This window comes from Microcaecilia unicolor, chromosome 2 (assembly GCF_901765095.1).
Source record: "Microcaecilia unicolor chromosome 2, aMicUni1.1, whole genome shotgun sequence".
In the NCBI taxonomy this organism is placed as follows: Eukaryota; Metazoa; Chordata; class Amphibia; order Gymnophiona; family Siphonopidae; genus Microcaecilia; species Microcaecilia unicolor.
The window spans coordinates 77646601-77660254 of record NC_044032.1 but is presented as its reverse complement, the minus strand read 5'-3'; the positions used below and the strand labels follow the sequence as shown (position 1 = coordinate 77660254).

Here is a 13654-nt window from a genome sequence, read left to right as displayed (position 1 = left end):
AGTCCCATCTCCAGCCAACTCAGTCTCTGGAATTCATAGGAGCGCTGCTGAATTCCCAGACGGCTCAGGCCTACCTTCCCGAAGCGAGGGCCACCAATCTCTTGGCCCTGGCTTCGCAGACCAGAGCGTCTCAGCAGATCACAGCTCGGCAGATGTTGAGACTTCTGGGTCATATGGCCTCCACAGTTCATGTGACTCCCATGGCTCGTCTTCACATGAGATCTGCTCAATGGACCCTAGCTTCCCAGTGGTTCCAAGCCACCGGGAATCTAGAAGATGTCATCCGCCTCTCCACCAGTTGTCGCACTTCACTGCTCTGGTGGACCATCCGGACCAATTTGACCCTGGGACGTCCATTCCAAGTTCCGCAGCCCACGAAAGTGCTGACGACGGATGCATCTCGCCTGGGGTGGGGAGCCCATGTCGATGGGCTCCACACTCAGGGTCTGTGGTCCCTCCAGGAAAAGGATCTGCAGATCAACCTCCTGGAGCTCCGAGCGATCTGGAACGCACTGAAGGCTTTCAGAGATCGGCTGTCCTGTCAAATTATCCAAATTCGGACAGACAATCAGGTTGCAATGTATTACGTCAACAAGCAGGGGGGCACCGGATCTCGCCCCCTGTGCCAGGAGGCCGTCGGGATGTGGCGTTGGGCGTGTCGGTTCGGCATGCTCCTCCAAGCCACATACCTGGCAGGCGTAAACAACAGTCTGGCCGACAGACTGAGCAGAGTCATGCAACCGCACGAGTGGTCGCTCCATGCCAGAGTGGTACGCAAGATCTTCCGAGCGTGGGGCACCCCCTCGGTGGACCTTTTCGCCTCTCAGACCAACCACAAGCTGCCTCTGTTCTGTTCCAGACTTCAGGCACACGGCAGGCTAACGTCGGATGCCTTTCTCCTCCATTGGGGGACCGGCCTCCTGTATGCTTATCCTCCCATACCTTTGGTGGGGAAGACCTTACTGAAGCTCAAGCAAGACCGCGGCACCATGATTCTGATAGCGCCCTTTTGGCCCCGTCAGATCTGGTTCCCTCTTCTTCTGGAGTTGTCCTCCGAAGAACCGTGGAGATTGGAGTGTTTTCCGACTCTCATTTCGCAGAACGACGGAGCGTTGCTGCACCCCAACCTTCAGTCTCTGGCTCTCACGGCCTGGATGTTGAGGGCGTAGACTTCACTGCGTTGGGTCTGTCTGAGGGTGTCTCCCGGGTCTTGCTTGCCTCTAGGAAGGATTCCACTAAAAAGAGTTACTTTTTCAAGTGGAGGAGGTTTGTCGTGTGGTGTGAGAGCATGGCCCTAGAACCTCGTTCTTGCCCTGCACAGAACCTGCTTGAATACCTTCTGCACTTATCAGAGTCTGGCCTCAAGACCAACTCAGTAAGGAATCACCTTAGTGCGATTAGTGCTTACCATTATCGTGTGGAAGGTAAAGCCATCTCTGGAGAGCCTTTAGTCGTTCGATTCATGAGAGGCTTGCTTTTGTCAAAGCCCCCTATCAAGCCTCCTACTGTGTCATGGGATCTCAACGTCGTCCTCACCCAGCTGATGAAACCTCCTTTTGAGCCACTGAATACCTGCCATCTGAAGTACTTGACCTGGAAGGTCATTTTCCTGGTGGCAGTTACTTCAGCTCGTAGGGTCAGTGAGCTTCAAGCCCTAGTAGCTCATGCTCCATATACCAAATTTCATCACAACAGAGTAGTGCTCCGCACTCACCCAAAGTTCCTGCCGAAGGTGGTGTCGGAGTTCCATCTTAACCAGTCAATTGTCTTGCCAACATTCTTCCCCAGGCCGCATACCCGCCCTGCTGAACGTCAGTTGCACACATTGGACTGCAAGAGAGCATTGGCCTTCTACTTGGAGCGGACACAGCCCCACAGACAGTCCGCCCAATTGTTTATTTCTTTCGACCCTAACAGGCTAGGGGTCGCTGTCGGGAAACGCACCATCTCTAATTGGCTAGCAGATTGCATTTCCTTCACTTACGCCCAGGCTGGGCTGACTCTTGAGGGTCATGTCACGGCTCATAGTGTCAGAGCCATGGCAGCGTCGGTGGCCCACTTGAAGTCAGCCACTATTGAAGAGATCTGCAAGGCTGCGACGTGGTCATCTGTCCACACATTCACATCTCATTACTGCCTCCAGCAGGATACCCGACGCGACAGTCGGTTCGGGCAGTCGGTGCTGCAGAATCTGTTTGGGGTGTAAATCCAACTCCACCCTCCAGGACCCGAATTTATTCTGGTCAGGCTGCACTCTCAGTTAGTTGTTCTTCGTAGGTCAATTTCTGTTGTACCCTCGCCGTTGCGAGGTTCAATTGACCTGGGTTATTGTTTTGAGTGAGCCTGAGAGCTAGGGATACCCCAGTCGTGAGAACAAGCAGCCTGCTTGTCCTCGGAGAAAGGGTATGATACATACCTGTAGCAGTTGTTCTCCGAGGACAGCAGGCTGATTGTTCTCACCTTCCCTCCCTCCTCCCCTTTGGAGTTGTGTTTCATACTTTATTGCTTGTCATTCAACTGGCGGGAGCGGTCGCGCACGGGCGGGAAGACGGCCGCGCATGCGCGGTGGGCGTGCCCTGCGTGCCGACCGTCCCGCGAAGCTTTTTCCGGTTGGTGGGGGCTGCCGCGGACGTCAACCCAGTCGTGAGAACAATCAGCCTGCTGTCCTCGGAGAACAACTGCTACAGGTATGTATCATACCCTTTCTCCGAGGACAAGCAGGCTGCTTGTTCTCACGACTGGGTTGACGTCCACGGCAGCCCCCACCAACCGGAACAAAAACTTCGAGGGCGGTCCCGCACGCAGGGCACGCCCACCGCGCATGCGCGGCCGTCTTCCCTCCCGTGCGCGACCGTTCCCGCTCAGTTTTTTTCGATTCCGCGCTGGAGAGAGACGTGTTACCATCTCTCTCTTTGTCAGCCCCGGAAACCGGATTGCGGCCCAGCCACGAGTTTTTTTTCTCTTATCGTGCGCTCTTTTCTTTATTTTCTGTGTTAAAAAAAAAAAAAAGAAGTTGGTTTGTCCCCTCGTTGTCTTTAGTTGCGGGGGCGCCTCGTTGCGGCCTTGTGGCCGCGCGGTCGTTTCTTTTTCGGGTGTCCACCATCGACGACTTTGACTTCGCCGACGCGATTTTACCGTTGATGTCCTCGAAGGTCCCGAGTGGATTCAAAAAGTGTGGTCGGTGCGGCCGGCAGATCTCGCAAACCGATACCCACGCTTGGTGCCTCCAGTGCCTTGGCCTGGAGCATAATACCAAGACGTGCACCTTGTGTCTCGGCTTGCAAAAGCGAACACAGGTGGCGAGGCAAGTTTGTCGGGACCAGCTTTTTGGAAAGTGCGCCGGCCCGTCGACGGCCGGATCTTCGGTACCGGTACCGATGTCGGCGAAATCGGCACCGACGATGGCATCGACCCCAGGAGCACAGGTACTGTTGGCCTGCTGGACCACCGGCGACGGTGGGGGTGAGCGACAGCGCGGGCAGTCGGCCCCGGCCACTCCCTCTACCCAGGGCCATCGGGACCGAACCCTGTCAGACCCGATCCCTTGAGGCCGGGGGGGTTCTACCTCCTCTTCATCTCTGCCACCGAGCGCCGATGATGGGCACTGAAAGAAGACTAAGAAACATCGTCATCGGTCGCCCACGGCGCACGGGACTACCAGTTCCGGCGCCTCCAGAGATGACTCAACGCCGAGGAAGCGGCAGTGCCGAGAGGAGCGTTCCCCCTCGGTCGAAGAGGTGTCGCTGCGTCAGTCCATGGGTGCTTTGGTACCGTCTCCTGGACCCGAGCAGCTTCCGGCACCCGCACCGGCCCCCCTGCCTTTCCCGACAGCGGGCCTTGACGAGTGCCTCCGAGCCATCCTTCCAGGGATTCTGGAAGGGCTGATGCGCCAGGCTTAAGCACCCCCGGTGCCATTGATGGAGGCGCCGGTGTGCTCTAGCCCGATGCCGAGGACACCGACGCCGCTTGCGGTGCCGGTGTCGACAGCCACGCAGGTGGAATCCCCGTCGACGTCGATGGAGGGAGCTTCATCCCCGCCGGCACGGGAGTCCACCGCTCGACGCCATCATCGAGGACATGGTTCCTCGCAGTCGAGACGGGCCCGGTTCAGGTCTGAGCTGCAAGAGCTCATGTCCGACACCGAGGAAGAGGCCTCGTGGGGGAAGGAGGAGGACCCCAGATATTTCTCCTCAGAGGAGTGAGGGCCTTCCCTCCGACCCCACTCCTTCACCGGAGAGGAAGCTCTCGCCCCCTGAGAGCCTCTCCTTTGCCTCCTTCGTCAGGGACATGTCTATTTCCATTCCCTTCCCCGTGGTCTCTGTGGATGAGCCGAGGGCTGAGATGCTCGAGGTCCTCGACTATCCATCACCACCTAGAGAGTCTTCCACGGTACCGTTGCACAATGTCCTCAAAGAGACACTGCTTCGGAACTGGCTGAAGCCCTTATCTAATCCCACCATCCCCAAGAAAGCGGAGTCCCAATACAGAATCCACTCTGACCCAGAGTTGATGCGGCCCCAATTGCCTCATGACTCGGCTGTCGTGGACTCTGCTCTCAAGAGGGCACGGAGTTCGAAGGATACCGCCTCGGCGCCCCCGGGGAGGGAGTCTCGCACTCTGGACTCGTTTGGGAGGAAGGCCTACCAATCTTCCATGCTCGTGACCCGCATCCAGTCGTACCAGCTCTACACGAGCATTCACATGCAGAACAATGTGAAGCAACTGGCGGACCTGGTCGATAGCTCCCTCCGGAGCAGTCCAGGCCTTTTCAGGAGGTGGTCAGGCAGCTGAAGGCATGTAGAAAGTTCCTGTCCAGGGGTATCTATGACACCTGTGATGTGGCATCTTGAGCTGCGGGCCAAGGTATAGTGATGCGCAGACTCTCCTGGCTGCGTGCCTCTGACCTGGACAACCGCACCCAGCAATGACTGGCGGATGTCCCTTGCCGGGGGGATAATATCTTTGGCGAGAAGGTCGAGCAGTTGATGGACCAACTACACCAGCGGGAAACCGCCCTCGACAAGCTCTCCCACCAGGCGCCTTCAGCATCCACCTCTGCAGGTGGACGTTTTTCCCGGGCCAGGCAGGCTGCACCCTACAGCAAGCGTAGGTACACCCAGCAGGCTCGAAGGCCTCCTCAGGCACAGGGACAGTCCCAGCGCGCTTGTTCCCGTCAACAGCGTGCGCCTAAGCAGCCCCCTGCGCCTCCACAGCAAAAGCCGGGGACGGGCTTTTGACTGGATCCATGGGAACATAGCCGCCATCAAAGTGTCCGTACCGGATGATCTGCCGGTCGGGGGAGGTTGAAAGTTTTTCACCAAACGTGGCCTCTGATAACCTCCGACCAGTGGGTTCTCCAAATAGTGCGGTGCGGATACGCCCTGAATTTGGCCTCCACTCCACCAAATTGCCCACCGGGAGCCCAATCCTTCAGCTCCCATCACAGGCAGGTACTTGCAGAGGAACTCTCCGCCCTTCTCAGCGCCAATGCGGTCGAGCCTGTGCCACCAGGGCAGGAAGGGCAGGGATTCTATTCCAGGTACTTCCTTGTGGAAAAGAAAACAGGGGGGATGCGCCCCATCCTAGACCTGAGAGGCCTGAACAAATACCTGGTCAAAGAAAAGTTCAGGATGCTTTCCTTGGGCACCCTTCTACCAATGATTCAGAAAGACGATTGGCTATGTTCCCTGGATTTAAAGGACGCTTACACTCACATCCCGATACTGCCAGCTCACAGACAGTATCTCAGATTCCGCCTGGGGACACGGCACTTTCAGTATTGTGTGCTGCCCTTTGGGCTCGCCTCTGCCCCACGGGTGTTCACGAAGTGCCTCGTGGTGGTCACGGCGTATCCGCGCAAGCTGGGAGTGCACGTGTTCCCGTATCTCGACGATTGGCTGGTCAAGAACACCTCGGAGGCAGGGGCTCTCCGGTCCATGCAGTGCACTATTCACCTCCTGGAGCTCCTGGGGTTTGTGATAAATTACCCAAAGTCCCATCTCCAGCCAGTCCAATCTCTGGAATTCATAGGAGCTCTGCTGAATTCACAGACGGCTCAGGCCTTTCTTCCCGAGGCGAGGACCCACAACCTCCTGTTCCTCGCTTCCCAGACCAGAGCGTCTCAGCAGGTCACAGCTCGGCAGATGTTGAGACTCCTGGGTCATATGGCCTCTACAGTTCATGTGACTCCCATGGCTTGTCTTCACATGAGATCTGCTCAATGGACCCTAGCTTCCCAATGGTGCCAAGCCACCTGGAATCTAGAAGATGTCATCCGCCTGTCCCTCAGTTGCCGCAATTCGCTGCACTGGTGGACATTTCAGACCAATTTGACCCTGGGACGTCCATTCCAAATTCCGCAGCCCACGAAGGTGCTGACGACGGATGCATCTCGCCTGGGGTGGGGAGCTCATGTCGATGGGCTTCACCCACAGGGACTTCACCCACAGGTCCCTCCAGGAACAGGATCTGCAGATCAACCTCCTGGAGCTCCGAGCGGTCTGCAACGCACTGAAGGCCTTCAGAGATCGGCTGTCCTATCAAATTATCCAAATTCGGACAGACAATCAGGTTGCAATGTATTACATCAACAAGCAGGGGGGCACCGGATCTCGCCCCCTGTGTCAGGAAGCCGTCGGGATGTGGCGTTGGGCCTGCCAGTTCGGCATGCTTCTTAAAGCCACATACCTGGCAGGTGTAAACAACAGTCTGGCCGACAGACTGAGCAGAGTCATGCAACCGCACGAGTGGTCGCTCCATTCCAGAGTGGTAGGCAAGATCTTCCGAGAGTGGGGCACTCCCTCGGTGGACCTTTTCGCCTCTCAGACCAACCACAAGCTGCCTCTGTTCTGTTCCAGACTACAGGCACACGGCAGACTAGCGTCGGATGCCTTTCTCCTCCATTGGGGGACCGGCCTCCTGCATGCTTATCCTCCCATACCTTTGGTAGGGTAGACCTTACTGAAGCTCAAGCAAGACCACGGCACCATGATTCTGATAGCGCCTTTTTGGCCCCATTAGATCTGGTTCCCTCTACTTCTGGAGTTGTCCTCCGAAGAACCGTGGAGATTGGAGTGTTTTCCGACTCTCATTTCGCAGAACGACGGAGCGCTTCTGCACCCCAACCTTCTGTCTCTGGCTCTCACGGCCTGGATGTTGAGGGCGTAGACTTTGCTTCGTTGGGTCTGTCTGAGGGTGTCTCCCGCGTCTTGCTTGCCTCTAGAAAGGATTCCACTAAAAAGAGTTACTTTTTCAAGTGGAGGAGGTTTGTCGTTTGGTGTGAGAGCAAGGCCCTAGAACCTCATTCTTGTCCTGCACAGAACTTGCTTGAATACCTTCTGCACTTATCAGAGTCTGGCCTCAAGACCAACTCAGTAAGGAATCACCTTAGTGCGATTAGTGCTTACCATCATCGTGTAGAGGGTAAAGCCATCTCTGGAGAGCCTTTACTCGTTCGATTCATGAGAGGCTTGCTTTTGGCAAGGCCCCCTTTCAAGCCTCCTGCAGTGTCATGGGATCTCAACATCGTCCTCACCCAACTGATGAAACCTCCTTTTGAGCCACTGAATTCCTGCCATCTGAAGTACTTGACCTGTGAGCTGCAAGCCCTGGTAGCTCATGCTCTTTATACCAAATTTCATCATAACAGAGTAGTACTCCGCAGTCACCCTAAGTTCCTGCCAAAGGTGGTGTCGGAGTTCCATCTTAACCAGTCAATTGTCTTGCCAACATTCTTTCCCAGACCGCATACCCGCCCTGCTGAACGTCAGTTGCACACATTGGACTGCAAGCGAGCGTTGGCCTTCTATCTGGAGCGGACATAACCCCACAGCCAGTCCGCCCAATCGTTTATTTCTTTCGACCCCAATAGGAAAGGGGTCGCTGTCGGGAAACGCACCATCTCCAATTGGCTAGCAGATTGCATTTCCTTCACTTACGCCCAGGCTGGGCTGGCTCTTGAGGGTCATGTCACGGCTCATAGTGTTAGAGCCATGGCAGCGTCAGTGGCCCACTTGAAGTCAGCCACTATTGAAGAGATTTGCAAGGCTGCGACGTGGTCATCTGTCCACACATTCACATCACATTACTGCCTCCAGCAGGATACCCAACGCGACAGTCGATTCGGGCAGTCGGTGCTGCAGAATCTGTTTGGGGTTTGAATCCAACTCCACCCTCCAGGACCCGATTTTGTTCTGTTCAGGCTGCACTCTCAGTTAGTTGTTCTTCGTAGGTCAATTTCTGTTATGCCCTCGCTGTTGCAAGGTTTAATTGACCTGGGTTCTTGTTTTGAGTGAGCCTGGGAGCTAGGGATACCCCAGTCGTGAGAACAAGCAGCCTGCTTGTCCTCGGAGAAAGCGAATGATACATACCTGTAGCAGGTGTTCTCCAAGGACAGCAGGCTGATTGTTCTCACCTACCCTCCCTCCTCCCCTTTGGAGTTGCGTTTTTCCTCCATCTTTTGCTTGTCATTTAACTGAGCGGGAACGGTCGCACACGGGCGGGAAGACGGCCACGCATGCTCGGTGGGCGTGCCCTGCATTCGGGACTGCCCGCGAAGTTTTTGTTCCGGTTGGTGGGCGCTGCCGTGGACGTCAACCCAGTCGTGAGAACAATCAGCCTGCTGTCCTCGGAGAACACCTGCTACAGGTATGTATCATTCGCTTTCAGGTTCCTCTTTTCCACGTGCATCGCTTTGCACATGCTCACATTAAATGTCATCTGCCATTTGGATTTCCAGTCTGTTAAGGTCCTCTTGCAATTTTTCACAATTCTCTTGGGATTTAACTTTGAATAATTTTGTGTTGTCACAAATGTAATTTCCTCAGTAGTTATTTCCATATCGAGATCATTTATAAATATGTTAAAAAGCAGCGGTCCCAGCACAGACCCCTGTGGAACCCCTCTTTCAACCCTTCTTCATTAAAAATGCTGACCATTTAATCCTACTCTGTTTACTATCTTTTAACCAGATTTTAATCCACAATAGAACACTACCTCCTGTCCCATGACTTTCCAACTTCCTTTGGAGTCTTTCATGAGGTATTTTCTCAAATGTCTTTTGAAAATTCAGGTACACAATATCGACCTCCTCACCTTTATCCGTGTTTGTTCACCCCTTCAAAGAAACGTAATAGATTGGGGAGGCAAGTTTTCCCAATGAGAAGAAAAGTGGGAACAGAGACCACGGGTTCCAGAGACTAGCGGGCTCATTTTCAAAGCACTTAGCCTCCCAAAGTTCCATAGAAACCTATGGAACTTAGCCTCCCAAAGTGCTTTGAAAATATGCCTATAGATCACACAATATCTTGAGTTTAAAACAAATTTATTAAAAATCAAAAATGACTCAACACAATGTTGTGTTTCGGCCTGAGGGCCTGCATCAGGAGTCCGAAACAATGTATATAACAGAATATACGTACCGAGTGGAAAGGGCATAGTTAAAAAAAACCATGGACGCTTATAGATGCACAAATCACCGTGTGGGAGCCAGGGAAAAATTAAAGATACTTACGATACCAAATTAGTGAAAAATACAGTGTGAAATCTCATAAGTGTAAAAACAGACAAGAATAATCCAACAGCTGATAGGTCAAAAGGCTAAAAGACTGGATACTATGCCCTTTTCACTCGGTATGTCTTTCTCGTATGGTTAACAGCACACTTTTCTGGTCTTTCCAAATCCCACTAGACTGCAGGTCTCAAGAATATTGTATCTAGCTTTTACCCTAATCGGGTATCCTTTTATTTAGCTTTTTATTTAGTTTTCAAGTTTTATTCTTTCCCTATATCTTTTTACTCTTCCCCGACACACTTGCTTCATAACTGTTGCATTGGCTGCACGTTGGCTCTACATTTTCTGGTTTATCATTTTTTTCGTTCAGCATTTCTTTCACTGATGTGCTAAAATTCTAACGTTTTTGTTCCCTTCCCTCTCATAGACCATCTCCATTTTCACTGCGAATTTTAGGATTTCCCCATTTGATGTTTTTATTCTGAGTTTTTTCAAAGGTTAGTACAAAAAGGTCGATCTGTTTTTTTACATATGATCCCTTTATTCATTTATTTATTCATATTTTTTTATTATTTGATTTTTCAAGATACACGTTAATTATCAATCTTAGCACATTAACGACATCTTAGTATACACATCAGCTTATGGTATTTGTTCATAATGATCCAGTTGTATAGTTGTATTTACGTATTTTTTTCATTTATGTGTTTCTATATCAACATGTATTTTGTTATCTTTTACATAGATTGGTACTGTACATTGTATCATTTTTCTATAGTATGGTTATAAGTTACATAGGTATTAATGTATATTTTATTATATAGTTTCAGACTCCTGATGCAGGCCCTCAGGCTGAAACACAACGTTGTGTTGAGTCATTTTTGATTTTTAATAAACTTTGTTTTAAACTGAAAATATTGTGTTATCCAGTATCTGGAACCCGTGATCTCTGTTCCCACTTTTCTTCTCGTTGTGAGCTACTCCGTGGGTCTTTTTGTCTTTGGAGGCAAGATTTCCCTTTACTAAATCCGTGTTGGCTCATTAATCCATGTTTATGTATATGCTGTGTAATTTTGTTATTTATTTATTACATTTGTATCCCACATTTTCCTACCTATTTGCAGGCTCAATGTGACTTACATAGCACCGGAGAGGTGTTTACAGGCTCCGGGGTAAAACAATTACAGAGTTATGTTGAGGTAGAATAGAATCATGTGGTATAGCCACATAAAACATTTGTTTAGCTGAGGAGTTACGATCTTTAGTCATGTTGTGTCGCAGGAATCAGTCATTTATGTTGGGTCAGAAGGATATGCCTTTTTGAACAGGTGAGTTTTTAGTGATTTTCTGAAGTGTAGTTGGTTGTTCGTGGTTTTCAAGGCCCTTGGCAGTTCGTTCCACAGTTGTGTGCTGATGTAGGAGAAACTGGCTGCGTAGGTTGATTTATATTTGAGACCTTTGCAACTTGGGTAGTGTTGATTCAGATGTATTTCTGGTTGATAGGTCGATCAAATCTGTCATGTATCCCGGTTCTTCGCCGTAGATAATTTTCTGAACCATAGTACAAATTTTGATGGAGATGCATTTCTTGATTGGAAGCCAGTGTAGTTTTTCACGGAGGGGTTTTGCACTTTCAAATCGCATTTTTTCAAAGATTAGTATTGCTGCCGTGTTTTGCGCGGTCTGAAGTTTCTTTAAGGTTTGTGCTTTGCATCCCACGTAGATTATATTGCAGTAGTCTAGATGACTTAGTATCATTGATTGTATTAGATTGCGAAATGTTTCTCTTGGGAAGAATTATTTCACGCGTTTGAGTTTCCACATAGAGTAGAACATCTTGTTGTGGATTTTACTTGGGTCTCTAGGGTTAGGTTGCAGTTCAGTGTAACGCGGAGGATTTTGAGGCTGTCTGAGACTGGAAGGGTGTGATCTGGAGTGTTGATAATTGTGGGGGTTTGCGTGCTGTGTTGGGATGAGAGGATGAGACAATGTGTTTTATCTTTGTTGAGTTTTAGTTGAAATACGTTAGCCCAGGATTCCATGGTGTTCAGGCTGATCTTGATTTCATTAGCAATTTCTGTCAGGGTGGCTCTGTAAGGAATGAATATAGTGACATCGTCTGCATAGATGAAAGGGTTTAGACCTTGGTTGGATAAGGCCTTGGCCAGTGGTGTTATCATTAGGTTGAAGAGGATCGGCAATAGTGGTGATCCTTGTGATACTCCGCAGCTGCTTTCCATGTTGATGATATGTTTGAGCTTGATTTTACTTGATATGTTCTTCTGGTTAGGAAACCCTTGATCCAGTTAAGTGTGTTGCCACCGATTCCGAATTTGTCGAGTTATCTTATTAGTATATTATGGTTTACCATGTCGAATGCACTTGATATGTCGAATTGTCATGGGAGTTCTGAAGTGTCAAATAATCCAGGAACTTAAGATATTGGAAGTTAGAACTGACTTGCGTTTCCTTTGGAGTACTGTAATCCTAAATAGTCTTTCCCGTGGAGGCAGTGCGTGAGTCTTCTCTCTGATGTTCAGTTTTGTCTCTGAGAACTGATTCTTGTTTTTAAATTCTGGTGAGGTTGTCTAGTTTATTTTATCAATATGACATCCCTTTTCTTATTTTCTGGGTTGAATAACAGGTAAAACCTGAGTAGGATACCCTTGTGGTAACTGGGGTCCTGTGATATGTACTGTCATAGTTTGCAGCATGGTATATTACAGGGATTTGTGCTGTTCTTTTCTTTCTAACAATTAAAATAATTAGATGTTTCAGAACTGACAAGAAATGACTCCACACAGACCTAGATGTCATAAAGCAGTAGTTATTGTACCACAGTGTTCTTCAAAGCAAGGTCTGGGGACCAGTAGCGGCCCCTGGAGAACTCTAAGGTGACCCCCATTGTCTTTCTGGGGTTTTGTTTGTTTTGGAGGATTTTTTTTGCTACTCTCTGCCTCTCTACCCAAGCTCAGGGCAGAAAGGGAGAAGTGGAGGAGTGGCCTAGTGGTTAGGGTGATGGACTTTGGTTCTGGGGAACTGAGGAACTGAGTTCAATTCCCACTTCAGGCACAGGCAGCTCCTTGTGACTCTGGGCAAGTCACTTAACCCTCCATTGCCCCATATAAGCCGCATTGAGCCTGCCATGAGTGGGAAAGCGCGGGGTACAAATGTAACAACAAAAAAAAGTGAATGAGAAGTACCCATGCTTGAAGAGCAAGATATTTCTTAATCGACAAAGAGAATGTATATGGAGGATACCCCCACTGAAATGTTTGAAGGCATGCTGGTGGGGGTGGATGCCATTGGCACACACCGGTCAGTAGTGTTTCTGCCCCACATCGGAAGATAATTGGTGTCTCTTTAATTCAAAGTGGCCCTGACTTAAAAATTAGTGAAGACCACTCTCTAACATATACCTTTCCCTAAATGTTTCCTTACATTGTCATTGGAATGTATTTTATGATTCACTTTTTATTTTCTGTTAAACATCATTTTTTGTTTTTCTGTTTGAACTTGAGGAAGGGAGTGGCAGCTGTACAAACTAGTCAAGAAATACATTAAATTAGCCAATAAAAAGATATCACCTTGTATTTTTTTTGTTGACTATTATTTCCATATATGATACAGTAATTTTCCTAGATCAATCAGTGGAACTTAAAATAAAATATTATAATTTTAAATAAAGTCATGTTTTAACTAATGCTTAGCAGATCATATCTATACAACCACATTTTTAAATGCAACTGCGGTATTATGCATATATTTAACACTGCCTAGCTGTCTATTTCTTGTGTGTGGATGCATAGAAAGTATGGTTCATATCTTCCTTTGTTCAGTGAATTGAGCATTAGGGTGTTACTTTTCTTCTATGGGCATTGTATTTTGATTTTCTTTTTAGGAATACAACGTAAAGTACGTTGACCTGATTGAAGAACAACTTAATGAAGCACTTACAACTTACCGTAAACCTATCGATGGTGATAACTATGTTCGTCGGAGTAATCAAAGGTATCTGAAAAATAAGCGTTAGAGTAACAAATCAAAGCCTGTATATGACATATTCAATTCCATTTTGCTCAAAAATGTTATTGTCGGTACGTAGCAGGACATCATAGAAGCAAATTGTTCCATTATTTCTGC

The 13654-nt window shown here is 49.4% G+C and overlaps 1 protein-coding gene across 1 annotated transcript in view; it reads left to right on the top strand.

The window, feature by feature from the left end:
• Positions 1-13654, top strand: part of RICTOR (RPTOR independent companion of MTOR complex 2) — a 468276-nt gene that overhangs the window by 319828 nt on the left and 134794 nt on the right. The window contains exon 26 of the mRNA XM_030193057.1: positions 13413-13522. Coding sequence (XP_030048917.1) covers positions 13413-13522 — 110 coding nt within the window. The remainder of the gene's footprint in view (positions 1-13412; positions 13523-13654) is intronic.